Genomic DNA, 24,355 nt, shown 5'->3' on the forward strand with positions numbered 1-24,355 from the left:
AGTTAATATTCCCAGAGGGCCCTGCGAAGAAGGATGGATAGTGAAAGCACTCTGAGACTCGTACCTCTGTGAGGGGAATGGCATCTCCTAACAGCTCTCAACACCGTTCCCAAGTTTCTTTGGGAAGCCATGGCTATTTAACATGGTATGATACTGCTTTAAATGTGCTGATGGGGCCTAGTCCCATCCTAGGACTTGAAATGCTTTTAAATTTAAGATAGAATTTAAGGTTTTAACTCTGCTCCATTTTTAACGTGTGTTTTTTAAATTAAATATTTATTGGTTTACAAAAAAAAAAAAGGATTTTGGGGGCAGCTGGGGAGGGCGGAAGAATTGCCAAATTCTGGGGGGGGGGGGGGAAATAATGATGTGTGGCATCCCGAAAGCTCTTCCAATAAGGGGTTAGTTATTTGTTCATCAAGGACAGGGACTTGTAGAGTTCCCAGAAAACAGCTCACTTTACATTAGGCTGACCAAAAGGTGGCACAATCTGCTAAAGTATGAAGCCCTGAGGCTTCGCTTGAAGTGCTTTCAAGAGCATTTCGGAGAGCCTCTGTTTATCCAAGTGCCTTTAAATCCACCACTGCAACTGATTTCTCACTGTAAGCTCCTTGTGGCCGTGATCTGTTACCTTGTGCTCTGTAAAGCAGCCTTCCCTCATCCACTGGGGCTGATGCTTCAGAGTTGCATCCCCAAACATTTGGCGGTTGTTGTAAGGCCCCCAATACATGAATGGTGGCACTGCATAGGCAAGGCATCATGTGTGCTGGTGAGGGTGCATGGAAAGGGGGAATCCAGTTTCTCCCTCAAGATAATTTCACAGGATTATATTTTTTTCACAGGATATTTTTTTAAAGTGATATATATATATTTAACAAAAGCTTTGATACTTTGCATAAACAGTGTTATATATAATATGTGGGGACGACAACATTTTGATATACCTCTGATACGAGCTCTATCTGTTACTTGCTACTGTCAGGCTACGTAGAGATATATATTTTGTAATAAATTAATGCTTTAAACAACTTTCCCCTGTGCTTTTGTTCTTCTTGAAAAGATAAGGTGTGAAAGAGAACCTTCATGGTCTAAGGGGCCTATTAAGCTGAGAGGAAGCTTAAGGGGAGAGAAGAGATCATGAAAATGTTATTTTGAATGTGTCTGAATACATCGCTTGTTAGCAAAAAACAAACTTGGTCTTGGCACACTTCACTCATCCCCGTAAAGCCCTAGCAAAGCATTCCGCAAAACTCATTTGGGAGTTGTCACAGAGTTCTAGAGGTTCCCCTGTTCTTTAACACCAGAAAATACAGCTTACCTAGGAAAGAAGCAATTGGGAGCGGGGCCTTCAAACCTGTAGGATTTTCCCTGTGGAGCCTTCTCACATCCCGGAAGATGTGGTCCAGGAGAACGGGTTTGCACCCTTCAGGTGGGAAAAGTTTACGTAAGCCACCCGAAAGTGCGCAAGAACCAGCTTTCGAGCAAGGGCTCATTTCCTGAACACACACCACTCCCGCCCCCACAGAAAATGCACAAAATAGTCACAAGGAAGCTTTTTCTTCAGCAAGACTCTTGCTAGCAGAACTGCTGAGCAGCACCAGCCACCCTGGGCACAGATCCTGCTCACGGTACTAGTACATTAAAACACACATACACATGGGATTATTATATATATTTAAGATTAAGCCTAGCATATTTAGCACCAATTTCAAACTGCACTCCTTGCAGTGCAAGATCCAGTCCTGGCAATAAGTAGGGGGTGGGTGTCTGCGGAAGACCTTTTCCAAATCTACTCCGAAAGCGTTTCGTGCTCTTGCTCCTTGCCCGCTTATATTGCACACCGTGTCCAATGCTGCAGAAATGCAAAGAGCCCGAGAAGGTAATATATTCTCCCTCTTATCAAAGAGCCTCATTAGGATCCCCTGGAAATGTCTGATCTCCTCCAAAGCCTAGTGGGGTCACTCAGAACCCACTTGTCATGCAGTACAAGGAGAAAAACGCTGGTGGGGTGAAGCTGAGCTCCCGGAATATGTGGCGATGACCAGTCACCAACTTGGATGGCTTTAAACTAGGATAAGACAAGTTCATGGAGAAAGAAGCAACCTCGATGCACCTGAACACCAGTGGCAGGCTTAAAATGAATGTTGTATTAGCTAGCTCCCTAGACAAGGCATCTAGTTGGCTCCTATGAAGACACGATTTCGGACTAGATGGGTCTGATCCAGGGCTCTTCGTTTATCCTTTCAAGCCTCTCGGAGGACGTTTGCAGTCTCGCTCCCGTCCAATCGCTGCTGCCCCGTTTTTCACTGCAGCAAAACTGTACCCTCTCAGCAAAAGAGCGTCTTCCCACAAAGGAGTCCAAGGGCAGGGCCTTGCCCTTCTGCAAAGCATCCGCTGTTCTACCTCTTGACACCCGGCAGACCTTGCCTGGCAAAGCCATCTTCTTCCCAACCAAGGCAAAAAGGTCACATGAGTGAGTCAAGATGGCTTGCAGAAGAGGCTAAAATGTTTTGGTCCCGGAGAAAAGAGACGGCAGCCTTCTGGGACCACCGTGTTTAGCTACGAGGATGCAGCAGTTGTGCGGACGTCAACGTTCTTTGCAAAGGGTGGGGGGAAATGGCAGCCTTTTGCATCGTTGGCCTCAGACTTGTTATAGCAAACCCTGGCCCCCCAAGCCAACTACAGGTATGGGCAGAGGTGGCGAAGAGGCCAGAGGGATGAGTCCCTGCTGTGGCGCGGGCCGGGCGGAGCAGCCGCTCTGTTGGGAGCAGATGCGTCACTGTTGCTTGCAGCCTTCCTTCTTGTCCCTGGGTTTCTGCCGGCCTACCTTCTCTGGCTGTCGTTTTGTCGGGGACACAAAGGCCGGTTCGCCGAGCTCGTCTGGGTAGTCGAAGAAGCCGCCCGCAGGGACTGAGCGTCCTCCTGGGGCAGCAACGGCTAAAGTGGTTGGACGGAGGAGAGGAGAGAGAGAGATCTGTCTGTAATGGCATCACCAGCAGCAGCCATCCCCACATCCCAAATGAGCCAGCTGCTTTGGACTACAATGCCCATCAGCCTCAGCTAGCACGACCAGTGCTCAGGGATGGGATTTGCAGTACAGTAACACGTGGAGGGCAGCAGACTGGAGGAGGCTGCTCACAAGTCCATCTCCTGCTGTGTTGAGGAGGCAGTTGTAGGAGGAGAGGCTTCCTCCCTTTGCAGCGCAGGGAGAAGGGATCTGCTGCGGCTGGAACCCATGATCCTGAGATTAAGGGTCTCCTGCTCTACCAGCTGAGATAACGGGGAAGATAGGACGAGAACCCTCCCCAAGGCAACCAGGCACACGGACATGGTGGTGCTGGGGTGACAAGCACCCAGTGGAGCAGGCCTCTTGCACAGGAAGTGCTCGCATCTCATTGCAAAACCTTTTGGCACCACTGATAATCTTGGGAGCCAAAGAAGTTCTTTTGGAGGGGGCAAGTGTCGACTCGGGGACGATAAACAGAATGATAGGAATCAGCAGCAACACTTGCCACTTCCACCATCCGGGTGCAGTCAGGGACGGATGGGAACAGGGGAAGCTGCTGTCTTAGACACTAACTCAGGCCACTGGTCCATGCAGCTCAGTGCCGCCTACTCTGGTTGGCAGCAGCGGCTCACCAGGGTTTCAGTGATGAGTTTTTCCCTGCTCTACTTGGGCCTTGGGGCTACCCTTCCCCATCAGCTGCAGCTAGGACAGCTCAGTTGGTAGATCATGAGACTCTTCATCTCAAGGTCATGGGTTCGAGCCCCTCATTGGGCAAAAGATTCCTGCGTTGCAGGGAGTTGGACTAGATGACCCTCGGGGTCCCTACCAACTCTCAGATTCTGACTGGCCTGCAAAGACAGAGCTATTCCGCCTGGCCTTTAATTTGAATTCAGCCTGATCTTTTATTTCCCTTCTCTTCCTTCCCCCTCCCCTTTTATGAAGATCACCCGCGCTGAGACCCCACAGCTAATCCTCCCCTGGCCTCCTCGCTGGCCGAAGTAGGACTAATTCAGCCAGCTAGCCCTGGGGATTATCTAATTGATTTTTGATTTTTATTGTTATTCATGTTTTTATATTGTATTTTATGCTGCTTTTATATTTAAGTGTTTTAAAGTGTTTTAAATTTGTTGTTAGCCGCCCTGAAACCTGTTTTTGAACCGGGAAGGGCAGGGTATAAATAAAAAAAGTATTATTATATTATTATTATTATAAATGGCCCCAGCCTTTCGTTGCGGAGGGTAAATGGGGCTGAGAAAACCATTCTAGACATAGAATGGAAGGACAAGTATTAAATGTTATTCTTTAGCGTTTGCCCTTTATGGAGCACCTGAACATGGAATTGGATCTCACTGCCGGATCTGGACCGATCAGAACTATGGCTGGTTTGTTTATGAAAAAGGATATCTTTAGCCCACATAAAAGATGGTGCCCAAGCAAATGTTCAAAGCCTTCACTTGGGGTTGAAAGAACAAGCACGCCAACCCCTGCTGCCTCCTGTGTGCGTCCACTCTTGTGCGTAAAGGTAAAGGTAAAGAGACCCCTGACCATTAGGTCCAGCCATGGCCGACTCTGGGGTTGCAGCGCTCATCTCGCTTTATTGGCCGAGGGAGCCGGCCTACAGCTTCTGGGTCATGTGGCCAGCATGACTAAGCCGCTTCTGGTGAACCAGAGCAGTGCACGGAAACACCGTTTACCTTCCCGCTGGAGTGGTACCTATTCATCTACTTGCACTTTGATGTGCTTTCGAACTGCTAGGTTGGCAGGAGCTGGGAATGAGCAACGGGAGCTCACCCCGTCGCGGGGATTCGAACTGAGGACCTTCTAATTGGCAAGTCCTAGGCTCTGTGGTTTAACCCACAGTGCCACCCCCATCCCACTCGTGTGTACCTGAGGTCAAAGGGGCACCCCCCTCCCCAGTCAGCACCTGGGAAACGGCTTGCAATCCCAGAAGAACCAGCTGCATTACCCACCTCTGGAGCAAAGGGAAACCATTCCAGCAGGGGCCTCAGCTCTCTGGGCCCTGAAGGTTGGGTCCAGGTCCTCTGCGATATTCCGGCACAGCTGCGGCCTGAGGGACAACCTGCAAGGAAGGCCAGGACACTCGCAAGTTCGTTTCCCCTCCAGTTGCCCTGGCAGCTCTTTGTGTTCCCTCCCACCCTGCCCCCCATCTCTCCGAAAATCTGGTTTCTAACAAAGACAATAAATGGGTTTTGGAAGTGAACTTTTAAGAAAGAGAGAGAGAGAGACAGCAGAATTTAATTTGAATAATTAAATTCATAAGGGATCTTTGCAAAGTTACCATCTGAGCAGCACTGACCTGATGTCCGGCTGGCCTCCATGGGTGGGCACCTCTGAGCTGTCCGAGGACCAGAGACCGGTTGGCGATGCGGCTCCGCAGCTCTCTTGCGCCTCCTTCTGGCAAGAAAGCAACACGGCGCCACGTAAGACAGACCCTGAACCGTTCTAGCTGCTCTCTTTCGGAGCTGGGTGTGAACTCCGGAGGTCTGCGCAGCCACCATAGGGATGCTGGTGCCACCCCCATGGTGCTTATATCCCAACCCTCCACATAGCCCACAAATAAGCTTTGCTCATAGTAAGCCAAGCTGAGGAAGAGGAGAAGTCATGGGCTCAGGGGCAAATGGCAATTTTCGTTTTGGAAAATTCCAAAGGCCAGCTGAAACGTCGCCAAACAGCAAACCCGCTTTCGAGTCCAGGTGGGGTGTTAAGCAAAGTGGAGCATAAGCAAGAAAAAAGAAACTCGTCTGGAGCCAAAGTCACTGTGCCTGCACTGGTCAAAAGTTTGGTTTTGCCGTACAGTGGTACCTCGGGTTACATACGCCTCAGGTTACATACGCTTCAGGTTACAGACTCCGCTAACCCAGAAATAGTGCTTTGGGTTAAGAACTTTGCTTCAGGATGAGAACAGAAATCGTGCTCCGGCAGCGCGGCAGCAGCGGGAGTCCCCATTAGCTAAAGTAGTGCTTCAGGTTAAGAACAGTTTCAGGTTAAGAATAGACCTCCAGAATGAATTAAGTATGTAACCAGAGGTACCACTGTATTGTCATAGGGCACAGAACAGGGGTCCCCAAACTAAGGTCTGCAGGCCAGATCAGGCCCAAGGGACTCGTTTATCTGGCCCGCAGCAACGCCCGCTGCTGCCACCCGCTGCGCTGCGGGGCTACCCACTTCCGGGTTGGAGAAGCTTGTGTGCATGCGTTATTTCTGGTGCACATCCGGGTCGGAGGAGGCCCGTTCACATGCGCACAAGCTATTTCCGGTGCTCCTCCGACCCGGAAGTGCGTTGAAAATAGCGTGTGCGCATGCGCTCCCCCACCCTCTGGCCCACCGCACGATCAGTGCTAGAGACACCGGCCCGAGGCGCGGTAAGTTTCCTGACCCCTGGCATAGAACCTGTCATTAGGAGCACCCTCACTTCAAGATTTGCTATGCACGAGGAAGGTGCTGCTGCCAGCTCCAAGCTGCTGGGTCCATGCAGAGGCAACTTTTGCCACACACTCAGCTGGGTCACCTACCTCTTGACTGGGGCTGCTGCTGGGGGCTGCCTCCTCCATGGTGGCGCCCTTGCCCCTTGCCCCTGTCATGGCCTTGCTCCTTCTTGGGGATCTCCATTGAGCTTTTAGTTCCTGGTCCTGCATGTAGCGGGCAATCTCCTGGGAGGAGGAGAGGGGAGGGAGAAAGACCTTTTTTTTAAAGGCAGTCAATATCTCTCATTGAAGGTATTTCTGTCTCGGAGCCCATTGACCTTGGCCTTGTGAGGCTTTCCAAATGGCGGCCCCAAACCACCCACCTATGTTCTACTCCCTCAAGCCCTTTGGTTGCTTAGCTCCAGGCTGCACCCTAACAAACTGGCCTTGGGCGGTTTCTGCTCCAGATGAGAGGATTCGAAGTCTTTCAGGGTCCCCAGAGGAGAGTTGAGGCATTCGTAACTCAACAGCCCACACTCCAGGTCCAAAAGCACACTCCAGTCTTTCCTGGCTCAACCCTGAACCAAAAAGGCCCAGACAAACAGGGAGGTCTTGGGGCTCTTCTGAATGGGGGCAGAGCTGTGAGTGTGCCGAAGGGAGCCCCCCGCCCCCAAAGCAGGCGTCTTCAGGCAAAAAGACCCACAAAAGGACTCAAGGAAGGAGGGAGGGAAGAGGTCAGTGGGGCAGGGCCTGAGCAGCTTACAAGGAACTGGGGGGAGGACAAACTGGCTCTTGGGACACTGCTTCACACTCAGAGGAGGGTGGGGCAGTGGGCAAGGAGCCCCCCAGCAGCAAACCCTCGCTCTGGTGCCCATGGTGAGCGCAGCTGGCTTGGCAGCGCTGTGGCCTCAACTGCGAGCCAGCCAGTCATGGTCCAGATTGAAGGAGGGAGGCTGGCTGTTTATGGAGGGAAGCGAGAGTTGCTTTCATCCTTGGATGCTGTTGGAGCTGGGCTGGGCCGTCACGCCAGAGCTGCTTTGATGCCACCCTCTCCACCAGTGGGCAAGCCCACAGCTGCGACCCCCCCCCACAAACCCCCAAGCCCCGCTGAGCCAAGCCGAGCGAAGAGACCAGCGATCAGCTCCTTACCTCATCCTGAGCCACCTGGGCTGCCCTGTAGTCATTGTGGCGTTCCCGGTTCTTCCTGGCTTTCTGCATGAGAGTGAAAAAGCTAATAAAACAAGGCGGCACAGAGAAGATGGAAGGGGAGGAGCTCTGTCCGCACCACAAATCCTTTACTTTTTCTTTCTTTCTTTCTCACATGAGGCATTTCTCTCCCAAGGCAGGAGCTGCAAGCTCTATTCTCTCTTTTTTAAAATAAATATTTATTAAAGTTTTACAGAGACATAAGTACAAAAATACATGAAAAAATAAAAAATAAAAATAAAAATACAACATACAAAAGACAAAAAAGAAAAAATTAAAAACAAATCCATTTTTTATAACTTTAAACTCATTTGCTTATTTCCTTGACCTCCTCTCACCTCCCCTTTTTGTATCCCATTTACATAATCAAATCAGCAAATCCTTACCCTCATTCATTTATCTTAACTCTGTATCTCAACATATTATAACTCTATATTTTCATCCATTATCAATTCATTTTTGCATATTCTTAATAACTTTGTTGCTAATGCCACTTATTTTCAATCCAACATCATTTTAACATTCATTCTGCAAGCTCTATTCTCACCCGGGGAAGGCAAAAGAACACCTGTCCTTTTCTGAAGCGCCCTTGTAATTCTGATTCATGCCGGAATATACAGGAATATATAAACGCTGCCTCAGGCCATTTGCTGGGCAGCTGTTGGCAGCCAGGATTCAGTGGTGCCTGGCTCAGTACACAGCATCTTCCCAGGCAGTGAGGTTGCCTTTTATACAGCTTCCTTTATCTATTATGATTATTTATTACTATTTATTGAAGTGAAGCTTCTCTGAGGGTGATAATCCCACTTTACTAATTTGCAGCTTGAAATGCGTGAAATTTCTAATCTTGAAAGGTGTTATTGTTGTTCTTGTTATTTATTATTATTATTATTTATTGAATTTATATACCATCCTATACCCGGAGGTCTCAGGGCGGTTCACATAAAAAGACCACAGTATATAAAATTAAAATAAAAGCAATAACCCAATAATACCCCACCCCAATGAGCCACATTTTAAAAGGGTATGGGATGTTGATCAGGTCATCCAAAGGCCTGGTTGAAAAGGAACGTTTTTGCCTGGTGCCTAAAGGTGTATAATGAAGGGGCCAGGCGGACTTCCCTGGGGAGAGCGTTCCACAGATGGGAAGCCACTGCAGAGAAGGCCTGTTTTTGTGTTACCATCCTCCAGACCTCTCGAGGAGGCGGCACACGAAGGAGGGCCTCAGAAAATGATCTCAGGGTCAGGGTAGGTTCATATGGGAAGTCGCAGTCCTTGAGGTATTGAGGTCCTGAGCTGTTTATGGCTTTATAGGTCAAAACCAGCACTTTGAATTGGGCCCAGAAACTAATCGGTAGCCAGTGCAGTCAGACCAGGATCAGTGTAATATGCTCAGACCGTCTATACGCACACAAACACACACTTTGGCACTGATGTTTCGGGGGCCCACGGGGCCCACCTCATCCTCTGCACTCTTTAACAGCATTCCTCTAGTGGTGCAGCAATAAGACCTCTAGCAAATTTGCAAAGCTAAGCAGGGTCCGGTATGGTTTCAAATTGGATGGGGGACCACATGCTGAGATTTCTGCATTGCAGATGGTTGGACTAGATGGCTCTTGGAGGTCCCTTCCGACTCTACAGCTCTATGAGTCTATTAGAAGTCAACTGGAGGGAGATCAGCTGGGGATCTGGAATGCTGACAACACTTGGCTCTCCCTCCCTTCTCACCAGAGCCCACTGCAGGGGTGCTGGATGAGGGCCAAGTGACTGAAACTGAATCCTGACAAGAGGAAGCCACTGTGAGCAGAAAGTTCTCAAGTGCAGGAAACTGGTACTTCTCCTGCTTTGGAGAACACTGCCCTGGGAGACTCGGGATTTCAACCATTTCATGCCATTTGGCTTCCAAGGACCTTCCCCCAATGCTCCTGGGGCCAACACGTCCCAGCATGAGATTTACAACCTTCAAGGTACCGGGCAGTTGTCACAAACCCCCCTCCAGATGTGAAACCTTAAAACCTTCACATGCTCTCTTTATTTGACAGGCCCAGTTTGTAACAGGCAAGAAAGTGCTGCCACCCAAACCTTAGTTCCTGGCCCAGAGGAGGAGGAGGAGGACAAAATGGGCGCTCACCAGGCGAGCCACTTCCTCAGCTTGCAGCTCCCGGGCTAGTTCTTCATCTTGCTGGAGCTGCTGCTGGTTCTGGAGTTCAAGTTCTGCCATCACCCAGTTTAGGGGCCCAAGGGAGTCATCTGAAGACAGACAGAGAGACAGACAGACAGGAAGACAAACGTTAAGAATGGAGTTGTGGGGAAGGACGACGAAGGAGCAGTTCTGCATGTGCTGCTGGTTAAGCAAGCTGAGAGCTCATTGCAGGAGGTTGTCCCTCTGCTGGCAGCTGAAGGCCAAGGGGAGAAACAGGACCACCCAGCTGAGGCTGGCCTGGTCCCTTTCTGAAAGTCCAATAATAATAATAATAATAATAATAATAATAATAATAATAATAATTTATTTATACCCTGCCCATCTGGCTGGGCTTCCCCAGCCACTCTGGGCAGCTTCCAACAAAATATTAAAATACCTTAATGCATCAAACATTAAAAGCTTCCCTAAACAGGGCTGCCTTCAGATGTCTTCTAAAAGTCTGGTAGTTGTTGTTCTCTTTGACATCTGGTGGGAGGGTGTTCCACAGGGCGAGTGCCACTACCGAGAAGGCCCTCTGCCTGGTTCCCTGTAACTTGGCTTCTCACAGTGAGGGAACCGCCAGAAGGCCCTCTGTGTCCGGGTGGAACGATGGGGGTGGCGACACTCCTTCAGATATACTTCCAGCGCTTTCGTGCTTGGAAAGCTGCCACGTGAAAACGGTGCCAAGATTTCCAAGTCGCAGGGGGGTGTAACACCAAAGCCATGACCCAGAGACATCCCCGAGAGCCGGGCACTAACTCTGCACCAGCCTTTCCCAACCAGCCGCCTTCCAGATGCTGGTGGGACTACAACTCCCATCGGCACCAGCGATGGCCAGGCAACGGAGGCACCCAAAGTAGGTGCCGTCTTTGGTCCCATGCGTGTTGGGATGCCCTCACAAAACTTGTGCCACCTGCGCTCCAGCTGAGGACGCAAGTTGCAGTCAGACAAAATTTGGGAGGCCCCGTGTGTCTGGTTTGTGGCCCCCAGAGGGCCCCAGAGAAGCCCCTTCTCTCTGGAGCAACCCTCACCCCTCCTCCAGCTCCAGATACCTTCTCCTCCTCCTCGCTGTGTCACACTTGAGCTCCTGAGCCACAGCTGCTGTTTCTTCTGCAGGCTCTCCTCCTCCAAGTCCTGAAGCTGCTTGGCTATTTCCTGTGTAGGAGAGCAAAAAACCCACTGAGAGGGGATGGAAACGGAATTCCAGAGCCAGGCTTCACCCTGCTACTACTTTGTGGTGCTTTCTGTCTCCCATTCACCTGGCAGAGAAAGAAGACAATGGAAACCTGGGGTACTAACTGTGCCTCTGTGGCCTTATTTCCCACCCCACCCCCCTTGCAAAGGAGCTACTGGAAAGCAGCCTTAAAGTGCACTCCTCCCAATGGTTCTTGTGGAAGCAAGGCTTGTTGATGGCTCCTGGTGTGGACAGGGAACCTCACTCAATGAGATGACAGGAGTTGCTGCCAGCTCTGCACTGCAGCCGTCTCCTGCCCAAAGCGGGAATATTGTGCCTGCTTTTATATTCTGGAGAACATTTTTAAACCAGAGGGTGAAACGCTGTTCTGGACCTCCACTCAAGCCTTCATCTTTTTCAAAGTTCCTTAGGTTGTTTTCACGCCAACATTCAGCCAGCCACAAAAAAAAATGTAATTTTATATGTAAGAATTCTGAACGGCTGAAACCATGGAGTGGAGATGGCAATTTTATTTTTCGTTCTGTCCGCCTGATAAGGAAATTGGTTTAGAAGAGGATATTCTATTGGGGAAGCTTTTGTTCCAGAGGAACTGTGGAAACGGGCAGAGGGATTTCACTCCCTTGTGAGGGAGAAGGGGCTGAGGAAAGTCCAGATTTGGGACTGCTGTTCTTAGAAGGCAGGCAGAGCCTCTTCCAGGGATCTCTGTCACCTCAGGTGACCCCGCCAGCTTTGATCTCTTGCTTTTGTTCCATTAGCCAGACAAGCAGCAGCCCCACCAAACTGCTCTTTCCAGGCTAATCCTATTTGGAACCGAACAGCCTGTTCTACATATTAAAACGTTGCCCTCAAAGCGGTTTGCGGCCAAGCTGCCCTTGGCCACTAATGGCAGGGAGCAGGAAGAGGTTTTTGCAAAGGTGAAACTCTCAATTAAGTGCGTTTCCGCAATGCTCCACAGTGAACGGCCGGCTTCCCACTGACCAGCGAGTGGAGGAACAAGGAGGTGCAAGAACCCAGCCCACGTCAGCCAACGAATACACCCTGGAAACATCCATAAGATAGCAGCCATTGGTTCATCTGCCTCCAGATAAATCTCTCTTTCCAGTCCTGCCCTGGAGGAAACAATTGCACTGTTCTACGGTGTTTCCGTGCGCTGCTCTGGTTCGCCAGAAGCGGCTTAGTCATGCTGGCCACATGACCTGGAAAAACTGTACGCTGGCTCCCTTGGCCAGTAAAGCGAGATAAGCGCCGGAACCCCAGAGTCGTTCACGACTAGGCCTAATGGTCAGGGGTCCCTTTACCTTTTACCCCCTGAAAACATTCTGATTTGTTTGCAATGAGGCTATGCAACTTGATGTCAGTCCATCATTACTCCCCCCCACTTAACTTCGGCGGAGGGTGAGCGGACCCAGAGTCAAATTACTGCAGGGTGTGCTAGAGCCAACTAAAAATAATCTGCCTTTTGGAAGGGCCTGCTAGACAGCCCACCCTGTCCTGTTCCTGCTGAGAGGGGGCCAAAGGAAGCGAGGGAGCCTGCCACCTGGCTCCAGGTGTTCCTGTTACCTGGTCCTTCTCCTTCCTCTGGCAACTCTCCTCCGCCTCCCTCCGAATGTCCTCCTGGATGGCACGAGCGATTTCGGAGTCCCGATCTTCCCTGCGTGTGATGCGGGCAGGAGAGGGGGAAGGAAGAGGCAATTAGTGAAGCAGGAAGGCTCTGTCCCCGTTGTGTCTGGGCCTTGCTAATCACCAGATGCACGAGAGAGGGACGGAGCAGGAACTTCAGAGGGCCTCCTGTCTGACATTAATCTGACCTCAAGAGCACAGGAACCTTACAAAGGCACCTGGGGAGCTACAGAGAGAAGTCATCCATTGCCTCTAGCATACACATCTGCACCAGGTGCACACTTTAGACATCAACATGTTTAGCATGCTCTGTCTGCTTGCACTGCAGGTGCAAAGCTCGCCACAAGCAAGGTCAGACACAAGCTCTGTGGGCTTGTCAGGCTTGCCTCCCCGCAAAAGAGGCAAGCAATAGAGCCCCAAATTCTTCTGCAGCTCAGATTAAAACTGGAGTTGCACGGGGGGGGGGGGGGAACCAACCTCCGTTTATGTCCCTTTCAGCCTCAAAGAACAGCTTGATCTAATCTGGGCAGGGATAGCCCAACTTCTGCCGTCTATGCTCTGGTAACCTCTAGGTTAGATTTCTGCAACACATCATACGCAGGGCTGCCTCTGAAGATGGTTTGGACACTTCAGCCAGTGCATAATTCAGCAGTCAGTTTGCTCACTCCGGAGCAAAACAGTCAGAGCATAGAACGCCAACTCTGGCTCAACTGCACTGCTTGCCAATCCAATTCCAGGCACAATTCAACATGCTGGTTTTGACCTATAAAGCCTTAAACAGCTCAGGACTGCAATTCCTCAAGGACCACCTCTCCCACCTCTGGGACTCAGACCCAGAGATCATAATCTGAGATGCTTCTTCTTGTGCCCCTCTCTGAGTGGTCTGGAGGTGCCAACATGTGAGCAGGCCTTTTCCGTGGTGGCTCCCCGCTTGTGGAATGCTCTCCCCAGGGAGGCTTGCCTGGCACCTTCATTACATGCCATTAGGCGCCAAGCAAAAACATTTCTTTTCTCCCAGGCCATTGGCTAATTAAACAACCTATGGCCTTTTAAACTTGGGAGGGCATTGTTTTTATTTGTCACCATGTTGTGTATTTTTGTGTTTTTATATTGTAAACCACTCTGGGGTGTAGGGCTGTATAGAAATTTAAGAAGCAAATAAAATGAATAAAAAGAGGCTTGGGAAAGAGTCCTTTCAGAATTAGTCTGCCCCACTTTCCCCACATCCAATCCATGCTCATCTACAAATGTGGGTCTCCAGCTGTTTTTGGACTACAACTCCCATCATCCCTAGCTAGCAGGACCAGTGGGAACTGTAGTTTGAAAACAGCTGCAGACCTAAGCTTGGGAAACACTGGAAGATGCAGCCGCAGCAGAACCAAGACCAGGCCTTGTCCATCCCACTGGGATGTCTTGCCATAACCATCGCCATAACTCTATCTCCTACCCAAAGCAAGAGACACTGCCTCCCTGCAATAAAGTTGGGACTCCAAAGCAAACATACAGTTCCTTCTGCTGCTCAGAGAGCTGGTGTTTCCTCCTGGCTTCCTCCTCCAGGTCCTGAAGTTTCTTGGCAATTCGGATGTCCTTCTGGACCAGCTGGTTCTTCTGAATGTTGGAAGTGTAATGCTGCTCGACTGCGAAGAGATGGAAACTTCACTGCGTGGGCTGGAATGGAGAGGCCTCTTTCGTCCTCCTCTCTCCTCCCTTCCCCGCCTTCAAGGGCATCTCCAGGTAGGGCTGGGAAGAAAGTCTTCCTTGTCTAGAACACTGGAGAGCTGCTGCCGGTCCATCTAGGCTGGATTTTGAGAGAGTGCTGGGGGCGGTAGTCGCAAAATGGCTGCCACGGAGGAGCCATGGCCTAACACAAAGAAGCTGTTGCAGGGCATGTGTGATCCTGCTTCAAGCAACACACTTTCGGGGGGCAACACTCCTTGGGCCGCCTCTCCAGGCACTGGGCAGATGGGGGAAAGGAAGACTGGCAAGATGGAGCGATAGGACTCTGAGGTAGCAGCCCAAACAGGTGGCGCGATGCCAAGCTGCTCATCTGACTGGATCTCTTCCAGATCCTGTCTGCTGGGCAGTATCTGTTCACACTTTCTTGCCCTCTCAAGGGTGCTTGGTGAGGAGAGAAGGAAGGTTCTTTCCTCTTCGGCCTGCCACCCTAACTCACCACCCCTGGGTGCCATAAACAAGAGCTGCTTGGCTGGCCAGCCAGCTGCTCCCACCACCCCTGGCAGCCCTGATCTTAGCTGCCATCCATCAGCTCCATTGACAGGGTGTGGGTGGCGAAGGGGGCGGCACCGGGGGAGTCGGGAGAAGTGTCCTCTGCCTGGACCGTGTGCGTCACTGCAGCAGGGAATGACGTCGCGGAATGATTCATGGGCATCCGCTGTGGCAGCCAAGACAGGCTGGGGTGGGCAAGGCGGCCCATCTGGGTTGCAGGAGGAACCGTCCCCTTCCAAAGGGCCGCCAAACGGAGTCAACCTTGAGAGCGTCCCTGGGGAGAGCGGTGCCTGTCAAGCCTGTTCCTCGTTAAAATCTGCAAGGTTGATTCACTGAAGCACTAGGCTCCATTTAATTAACTAAAAAAAAAAGGCTGTAAAAACTCTGGCTCCAACAGGCACCCTGTACCAGGAAAACTAAATGTGTTTCCACAGGATGCCTTGAGCATGAAGGACGGACCTGTTTCCAGGGATCGTCTGAAGGCCTCTAAGTGTGTGGGGTCTATGCGGGGGCTTTTTTGGGGGGGGGTGTTAATGCTAAAGCAGAGGGCCTTCTCAGTAGTGGCACCCTCCCTGTGGAACACCCTCCCTTCAGATGTCAAGGAGATAAAGATCTACAAAAGTTTCAGAAGACACATGAAGGCAGCCCTGTATCAGGGAGGTTTTAATGCTTGATATTTTACTATGTTTTTATATATCTCGTAAGCTTAAAGATGCTTCGGGTTAAATCTTTTCAGGTTGCATCCCCTGGCGACCCGGAAGTATTGGAAAGGGTTACTTCTGGGTTTCGCCACTCGAGCATGCGCAGGCGCTCAAAATGATGTCACACGCATGCACAGAAGCGGCGAATCGCGACCCGCGCAGACGCGGTGTGCGTTTTGCTCAGGTTGCAAACAGGGGCTCCGGAACAGATCCTGTTCGCAACCAGAGGTACCACTGTATTATTATTATTAAATGCTGAAGCCAGGGGCCCAGCCAGACCAGGTAGAAAAAGACCCAAAGAAACTCCAAGACACTGGCCAGGAAAGGGAAGGGAAGGCTGGGCTTGCTTTGAGCCTTTGCCCCGACGAAGAGGAGAGGGAATAGTTCCATCAGCTCTTACTCTCTTGCTCTTGAAGGCTGTAAGCCAAAGCGCCATCTTCCAGGACAGCAAAATCTCGGCAAACTGCAGGGGAAAAGAGAAAACACAATTAAACAACAGCAGAGCCCTGTTCTGCCAGTTCTGCCAATATTTTCGTTTATCTGCAAGTTTTCTTACCCATCCATCGCACCACAAAGTCGCAGGTTGAGTTCCAACCATTGCAGCTACGTAACAGGGAAGGCCTTTGCAATTATCAAACAGGGGCGAAGCCATTCAAAATGGAAACAGAGCAATGCAAATCCAGCAAAATAGGCCTGATTAAGGCGGTGCATCTCAGCAAATCTCAGCACCCAAGAAGGCTGGTAGGGATGTAGAGGGACTTTCAAATGTTTGGGGCCTAAGTTGTTTAGAGCTCTAAACACGAATGCGAGCAGAACTTTCAACTGGGCCTGAAGACAAAACAACCACTGGGGTATCTGTTTTAAGATAGTTGTGACTGGATCGCCAGCCAGCCAGTCCTCTGGCCGCTGTGCTTTGGACGAAGGAAGCTCACAGCCATCCGAAACAGCATTTGGAGGAGGAATATTTTGTATAAAGATAAAGGTAAAGGTGCTGGAGGAGACTCTTGAGAGTCCCATGGACTGCAAGAAGATCAAACCTCTCCATTCCTAAGGAAATCAGCCCTGAGTGCTCACTGGAAGGAGAGATCGTGAAGCTGAGACTCCAATACTTTGGCCACCTCATGAGAAGAGAAGATTCCCTGGAAAAGACCTTGATGTTGGGAAAGATGGAGGGCACAAGAAGGGGACGACAGAGGACGAGATGGTTGGACAGTGTTCTCAAAGCTACCAGCATGAGTTTGACCAAACTGCAAGAGGCAGTGGAAGACAGGCGTGCCTGGCATGCTCGGGTCCGTGGGGACTAAACAACTAAACAACAACAAAGGTACAGGTAAAGGGACCCCTGACCATTAGGTCCAGTCATCGCTGACTCTGGGGTTGCGACGCTCATCTCGCTTTATTGGCCGAGGGAGCCAGTGTACAGCTTCCGGGTCATGTGGCCAGCATGACTAAACCGCTTCTGGCGAACCAGAGCAGCGCACAGAATCGCCGTTTACCTTCCCACCAGAGTGCTACCTATTTACCTACTTGCACTTTGAAGTGCTTTCCAACTGCTAGGTTGGCAGGAGCTGGGACCGAGCAACGGGAGCTCACCCCGTCGTGGGGATTCAAACCACCGACCTTCTGATTGGCAAGTCCTAGGCTCTGTGGTTTAACCTGCAGCGCCACCCGTGTCCCTCATGTTTTGTGTAGTTGCTGCCAAATACTTGTAACCCCACAGAGCATCAGTGCTGCCTCCAGGACTTCCATTCTGCCTTCCTAACAGGAGGAGGAAGATGTGGCAGCAGCAGCAGCACTGAGGTGACTGTGAGCTGCGCTCCCTTGTCAAAAAGGCAGCCAGCCTGCCCAAGGCAACAGGCGCCTCTTTGAAGGAGCCCTGCCAGAATCTGGGTGTGTCCAAAGTTGCACACCCAGTCCCTGCCCACCCAGCCATTCCGCAGCTATTTGGCCGACAAGTCAGCACAGCTTAACAAGGTGTTGAAAGATCTCTGTCTACACGCACCGTTTACGCAACACAAAGAGAAAAAGGGCGGGGAGCGAGCAGGGAGAGCTGCACCTCTCAGCCTAAACCGGGTGCCGTGACAAATGCCAGCCAGGGAGAGTCTTTACGATGTGACGCCCCCCCCCCCCCAATAAGCCATTTAGGCCTCAACCACACTTCAGCCAAAGGGCAGCAAATAAAGTTTGCCCATTGCAAGGGAAAACCTTTTCCAAGGTGGCGACAAAGGACCGTGTTGGGCACGCCAGGCCTTCTTGCGCCTGGCAAAGCTCTTGTTTGCACAAGGGTGCCAGCCGGCCTTGTCACAGAGTCCGGCTGCTTGCCGGTGGGAGTGAGAGGGTCACATTTGTGCTGCGCAAAAACACAGCTTTTGCTTCCAAAAAAATGAGAAGTCAGACACACCCAGGGAACCTCCAAGTGAGTAAGGAAGTCAAGGGCTCAAGTGGTACCATTTTGGGCAGAGGGGGCTGCCCAAAATCTGTACAGTGGTACCTCTGGTTACAGACACTTCAGGTTACAGACTCTGCTAACCCAGAAATAGTACCTCTGGTTAAGAACTTTGCTTCAGGATGAGAACAGAAATTGTGCAGCTGTGGCATGGGCTGCAGTGGGAGGCCCCATTAGCTAAAGTGGTACCTCAGGTTAAGAACAGTTTCAGGTTAAGAACGGACCTCCAGAACGAATTAAGTTCTTAACCTGAGGTACCACTGTATTCCTTTTTCCATACCACTGAAAGCAACGGATTAGAATTGGAAGTCAGCAACTAGAACAATCATCGATTAGAATTCAACAACAGGCTGGGATTGGAGTTGTGAGAGGAAATACTCCTTCAAAGGCAACCTGTGGAACTCATTGCCACTGGATGTTATTCTGGTTCCATTAATGTGGACTTGCCTCTTCTGCAGAACGTCTGAGAAGTAAAAAAAAAAAAAACACCACAGAAAACAGAACTGTGGGTTAAAGGTGGTGGTGGGGCACTTTGGTGTGGATATTGTAAAATAATAATAACAATATCTGCCTGTGTGAGCAGCACTGAGGCCACAACCAGCTGCCCTGTGGAAGCGACCCAGGGGTGCCCAGGAGTTGCTGCTCTTTTAGCAGAGAGGCCTCTCTTCCCAGAGGCAGCTGAATGGTCAAGCGGCCGCAGGTGAGTGGAAACCCCGCTGCTCTGAGCTTCGCTTCCCCGGGTGGCTCTCCACTCAGCCTCACGACCTCATTTCCAGCTGGCATCGCTTTCCTCCTCCTTCCCAAATTACATTCATTTAATCCTTTCCCCGTCCCTCTCCCTATCGCATTACAAGGTGAATAAGGGACATGTCACGCATTTTAATTACTGGCCCGGAATCAAATCTCGGTGGCGGAAAAAATGCGCCCCTCCCCAACACTGCAGCGCTGGGGGGGGGGAGAGAGAGCAAGCTTCTCTCAGAGGACTTGGCTACGCCCATCTCAGCAGGTGCTTTCTGAGGCCTTCACAATTGTCATCCTCACACAATTCTGGAGGAGATCTTGGCAGGGCAAGGTGTAGCAGCTGCCCCTGGTCCAATACACCTGAAGGGCACCAGGCTGGGGAAGACTACCCTGGTTAACTGGGCCACAGGGAGGACAGGGAGGGGATTTTATATATATATATATATTTAAGGGACTGGCATTCGATTTTGACACCCTCCCACAGCTTGAGCCACCTTTCCAAATACCACCTGGGGCCATCATTCTGCAGCCACTGGATCTGTGTACAGTGATACCTCTGGTTAAGAACTTGATTCGTTCTGGAGGTCTATTCTTAACCTGAAACTGTTCTTAACCTGAGGTACCACTTTAGCTAATCACCACCGTGTGATTTCTGTTCTCATCCTGAAGCAAAGTTCTTAACCCAAGGTACTATTTCTGGGTTAGCGGAGTCTGTAATCTGAAGCGTCTGTAACCTGAAGTGTCTGGAACCCGAGATACCACTGTACTGAACTCTGGCTGGCTCTCCATATTGTGGAAGTCCTCGTCTCCCAAGTGTCTAGACACTAGTGACTGCAGGAGAGAAGGTGCAGTGAAGTTTGAAGCAAATCTCCCAGTACACTGAGCAAGCAGCCGCATGCCAGGGGCAGGATTTTGCTCTCTCCTCCCTGTCTAATTAGAGGCAGGAGGAATGAAAGCAAGAAAGAGAAAGGAGGTGTCTGTCATGACCCTCTCCCTTCTGGACCTCTCCTTTTTTTTTAAAGGGGGCTCTGCCTCCAGGTATCATACAGTTGCCAGCCATCAATTGGAGACCATGGCAGACTCCAGAGGGCAAGTGGGTTTCCTGGGCCTTTGCTCCCACAACAGAAGCAAGGAGATGGAAGCGGGCGAGCTTGTTGCTGTTTGGCACGGCGTGTACCTCAGCACCTGGCAGCATTTGGGGGCTTGCACCACACCTGTTCTGTTTATTTGTTTTTAATTTTTATTAAAAACATTATTTACAACATAACATAACCCCCCACCCCCAATACAGAAATCCACCCTCATTAAACGTGAACATAACATACAATAAGCATAACGTACGCAGGAGGCGCTGTGGGTTAAACCACAGAGCCTAGGAGTTGCCGATCAGAAGGTCGGCAGTTTGAATGCCCGCGACAGGGTGAGCGCCCGTTGCTGAGTCCCTGCTCCTGCCAACCCAGCAGTTCAAAAGCACTTCAAAGTGCAAGTAGATAAATAGGTACCGCTCTGGCAGGAAGGTAAATGGCATTTCCGTGTGCTGCTCTGGTTCGCCAGAAGCGGCTTAGTCATGCTGGCCACATGACCCGGAAGCTGTACGCTGGCTCCCTCAGCCAGTAAAGCGAGATGAGCGCCGCAACCCCAGAGTCGGCCACGATGGTCAGGGGTCCCTCTACCTTGTTACAACAATACAGACAACCAAATAAAAGACTTCCTTTATCCTGTATCTGGCCTCCTTATTTACTTCTTATAAGCTGCTCTCTGTTTTGATGATTATTTTGTACATTTCTCTTTTTTGTAGAAGAGCAGTACTGTATATACATTATCCTTAAGAATGTAGCTTCCAAGTTCAGAGGCAGACTGCTGCCTGGGCTCTGCAAGTGGGCTTCCCAGAAGTCCCTGCCTTGCCATGATGGCGACTGGGCAAAGCTGTGGTTTTGCTCTTACAAATGCAACCGCAATACTCAAGGCCCACCTCTTCCCATATGAACCTACCTGGACCCTGAGATCATCTTCTGAGGCCCTCCTTCGTGTGCCGCCTCCTCGAAAGGTCCAGAGGGTGGCAAAATGAGAATGGGCCTTCTCTGCAGTGGCTCCCCATCTGTGGAATGCTCTCCCCAGGGAAGTCCGCCTGGTGCCTTCATTGTACACCTTTAGGCACCAGGCAAAAATGTTCCTTTTTAACCAGGCCTTTGGCTGACCTGATCAACATCCCATACCCTTTTAAAATGTGGCTCTTTTGAGGGGGAGTTATTATTGGGTTATTGCTTTTATTTTTATTTTATATACTGTGGTCTTTTTATGTGAACCGCCCGGAGACCTCCAGGTATAGGACGGTATAGAAATTCTAATAATAATAATAATAATAATATAACAACAACAACAGTAACCCACACCTTTCAAGGTTAGAAATTTCAGGTATTTCAAGCTGTAGATCAGTAAAGTGGGATTATCACCCTCAGAGAAGCTTCACTTTGTGTTTCCTAATATATTTACACACACACACACACCAAGGTGAACTCCTAGATCTTGCATGGCTTACCTTCCTGCACTGGAGGCAGGCGGGAGGTGTCAATCTGAACTTCCGTCATCTTCAGAGACCGGGCTGTGTTCTCATGGATTCCCGAAAGGCAACCTGCAAGAAGAGAGGCTACGAGTTACTGGGATTGCCTAGTGATGATAACCTAAGTGGGTTTCAGAGATGCTGGAGGAGAAAGCCTTCCCATTGCATAAGCCTGGGTTATCTCTGCGGCTCTCTCAGGGAGGTTCGCCTGGCAAAGCCTGTCGGTGCTGAAAGGTGAGCACGCTCCTCCAAAAAACTCTCTCCCAGGGCCAACGCAAGAGGAAATGCTTCTGTGTAGAGTTCCCCGAGCCCAGGAACAAGAGATACCCCACAGGGTCCCCAAAGAAGTCTTGTGCAAGGCTTTCACTGGTCCTTCTAGCTAGGGGTGATGGGGGTTTGTAGTCCAAAGATAGTTGGAGGCCCAAGTTTGGAAAACCCTGATTTAGGGAAGGTGTGTGTGTGTGTGTGTGTGTGTGTGAGAGAGAGAGAGAGAGAGAGAGAGAGAGACAGACATTCTCATAATCTCTAGCTGCCTTCCAGTTGTCGTTCTAGACTGCAATCCCCATGCTAAACTGCAGGAGTTACAGTCCCAAACATCTGCAGGGCATTGAGAGAAAAGAAGGTGTGTGAGCTCATGATCAACACCGGGCAAACGTTCCACTTGATCACATCTATACCCGGCCCTTCCTCCCAAAGGAGATCAGTGCTGTCTCCCTGCACCTCCTGCTGCCAACATGGTGACTGGCAAGATGGGTGACCCAGCAGAGGATGGCACAAAGGCATGGGGTGGCTTCCAGTTGCTGCCAGCCTCCAACGGGCAGCTTGCCTTCCTCTCCACCAACACAGCCACTGCCCCACGTGTCTATTCCCCTTTCTAAACCTGCCGCCACCTTCTTGCAGAAGCAAATTCCACAAGTTAAAATTGCACACTCTGCGAACAGTGGCTCTCTTTTATCTCGCCCGGATCTGCCGGCTGGCAAGTTTCACTGGGTGACCTGAACTTCTAGTATTACGGTGGGTGGGCGGGGAAGTTGTCTCAACAGGAATAATGGTAGCTTTATCCTTACTCCTTTGGGGAGTTGCCTCCATAGTCCCAACATATTTTTGATTGCTCCGCCTTTTCCAACTCTATTTTTTGAAATGGGGGTGGGGAAAGAGAAGGGGGAAGAGATCCAAATGCAGCCGCTGCACCAAAGATTTGCCTAAGAGCATTACGATACTGACAGTTTTATTTTCAGTCCCTTTCTTAATAATCCCCAGCATGGAATTAGCCTTTTCCGCAGCTGTCGCACAGTGTTTGCACTAAGCTATTTGCCACGACTGCACAGCACCCTCTGGGGAGAGGCACAACAAGCTCCGATTCCCTCAGTATGCAGGCAGGCAGACTCCACTTTTTACTTTCCTCCTTTGCAAGAAATACTTATTTACTCTACCCTCTGCTTACTGTTTAATTAGGGTTAATTAATTAGTTACTAACTCCTAAAAAAAGGCCTATTGTTTTATCCTTGACTGTTAAATGCATTTGATTTAATTTAATAAAAGGATGTCACATAGAGGAGGGAGAAAGGTTGTTTTCTGCTGCTCCAGAGAAACGGACACGGAGCAATGGATCCAAACTACAAGAAAGAAGATTCCACCTAAACATTAGGAAGAACTTCCTGACAGTAAGAGCTGTTCGACAGTGGAATTTGCTGCCAAGGAGTGTGGTGGAGTCTCCTTCTTTGGAGGTGTTTAAGCAGAGGCTTGACAACCATATGTCAGGAGTGCTCTGATGGTGTTTCCTGCTTGGCCGGGGGTTGGACTCGATGGCCCTTGTGGTCTCTTCCAACTCTATGATTCTATGATTCTAAGTGTTTCTTTGTCAAAAGGCTTTTGAGTGTGCTTATTACTGTATTACATTTCTACCCTGTGTTTCCTCCTCCAAGGAATGGCAAATGGCCCAAGCTTACCCAGTGAGCTTCATGGCTGAGAGGGGATTTGAACTCTAGTCTCCAAGTTCATAGCTCAACACTCTAACCACTATGCTACGCTGGATGTCAGAAGACGTATACAACATCTTCTGGATTTCCCTTACCCACGTGCTCCCTGACTCTTCTTCATAAACGCTTAAAAGGTTGCTGAGGCAGAACTTCCCTTTACAGAAGCCTTGCTGATTCATTCTCAGCTAGACTTGTTCTTCTATGTGCATGATCAATTTTGTCTTTAATTATGCTGTCCACCAATTTACCTGAACCGGACATTACAATTGATTGAAATTGACATTACAATGCAATTTCCTGGATCCTCCCCCTGCCCCTGGATACACTTAATAAATACATAAATATACATGTTAAGCTGCCTGTCTTCCAGTTCTCTGCCAAGGGGGAAGATTTTAGCAAGAGGTGGAATATTTTGAGCTAGTTCATCTCCAAGTTCATTAGGCTGAAATCTTGCAAAAAAATACATAGATGTAAGTCCCACTAAACTCACTAGGGCTTACTTCAACATACACATGAAGAAGATTGTGTTAAGAACCCTACTTAGATGAACACCATCAAGACTCCGAGATTTGCCAATTTCTCATTTGTCCCTAGAATAGCCCTAGACCATTTCTAGCCATGTGTTGCTTTTCAGCACAGCCGAACAGAGATTCTACTCTTGTTCCCCTTAATGGAAGAAGAGCTGAACTTATGACCTAACGCAGAAAAGTGAGGATGATATTTACTGCCAACAGACAACCCCAAAACCACTCCACACGAAATCAGAAGGTGGTTCAAAGCTTTATATAAAACATACCTGACTCGAGGTAGGCACATGGAAGGCGCACTCACAAGAGACCCCTGACCTCTCTCTAACTTCTAGCGCAGTGCCAACCTCCCCTTCATCGAGGCTTGTTCTGGTCATGCAAAGTCTCTGCTCAGTCCTAAATTTAAACAAACTCCCCAGTGGAGAGCCTGAAGACTGTGGATTCCTTCTGGAAATAGCAGCCAGAGAGGAATGCAACTTTTCCCAAGTAAGGGCATATGAATGTGCCCAGTTGATGTGTGGGGGTCTACTCTCATATTAA

General features: G+C 49.9%; 1 protein-coding gene across 3 annotated transcripts; it reads right to left on the reverse strand.

The window, feature by feature from the left end:
* Positions 1-1,657: 1,657 nt before the first annotated feature.
* On the reverse strand, positions 1,658-21,471 carry LOC309376870 (uncharacterized protein). Of its 3 annotated transcripts, none has more exons than XM_081923780.1 (11): positions 21,289-21,471; positions 15,963-16,025; positions 14,140-14,272; positions 12,576-12,666; positions 10,873-10,975; positions 9,770-9,888; positions 7,582-7,644; positions 6,541-6,678; positions 5,325-5,422; positions 4,978-5,087; positions 1,658-2,937 (listed from the first exon to the last, which is right to left on the reverse strand). In XM_081923780.1, the coding sequence occupies exons 1-11, from the start codon at positions 21,335-21,337 to the stop codon at positions 2,777-2,779; spliced, it is 1,128 nt and encodes a 375-aa protein (XP_081779906.1). In that variant the 5' UTR covers positions 21,338-21,471; the 3' UTR covers positions 1,658-2,776. The 3 variants fall into 3 exon arrangements, with proteins under 3 accessions (XP_081779906.1, XP_081779905.1, XP_081779904.1); XM_081923779.1 differs by having other exon boundaries at positions 5,325-5,419; positions 10,852-10,975; XM_081923778.1 differs by having other exon boundaries at positions 10,852-10,975.
* Between the last annotated feature and the right edge of the window lie 2,884 nt (positions 21,472-24,355).

This window comes from Podarcis melisellensis, assembly GCF_964234715.1.
Source record: "Podarcis melisellensis genome assembly, chromosome: 8".
NCBI lineage: Eukaryota > Metazoa > Chordata > Lepidosauria > Squamata > Lacertidae > Podarcis > Podarcis melisellensis.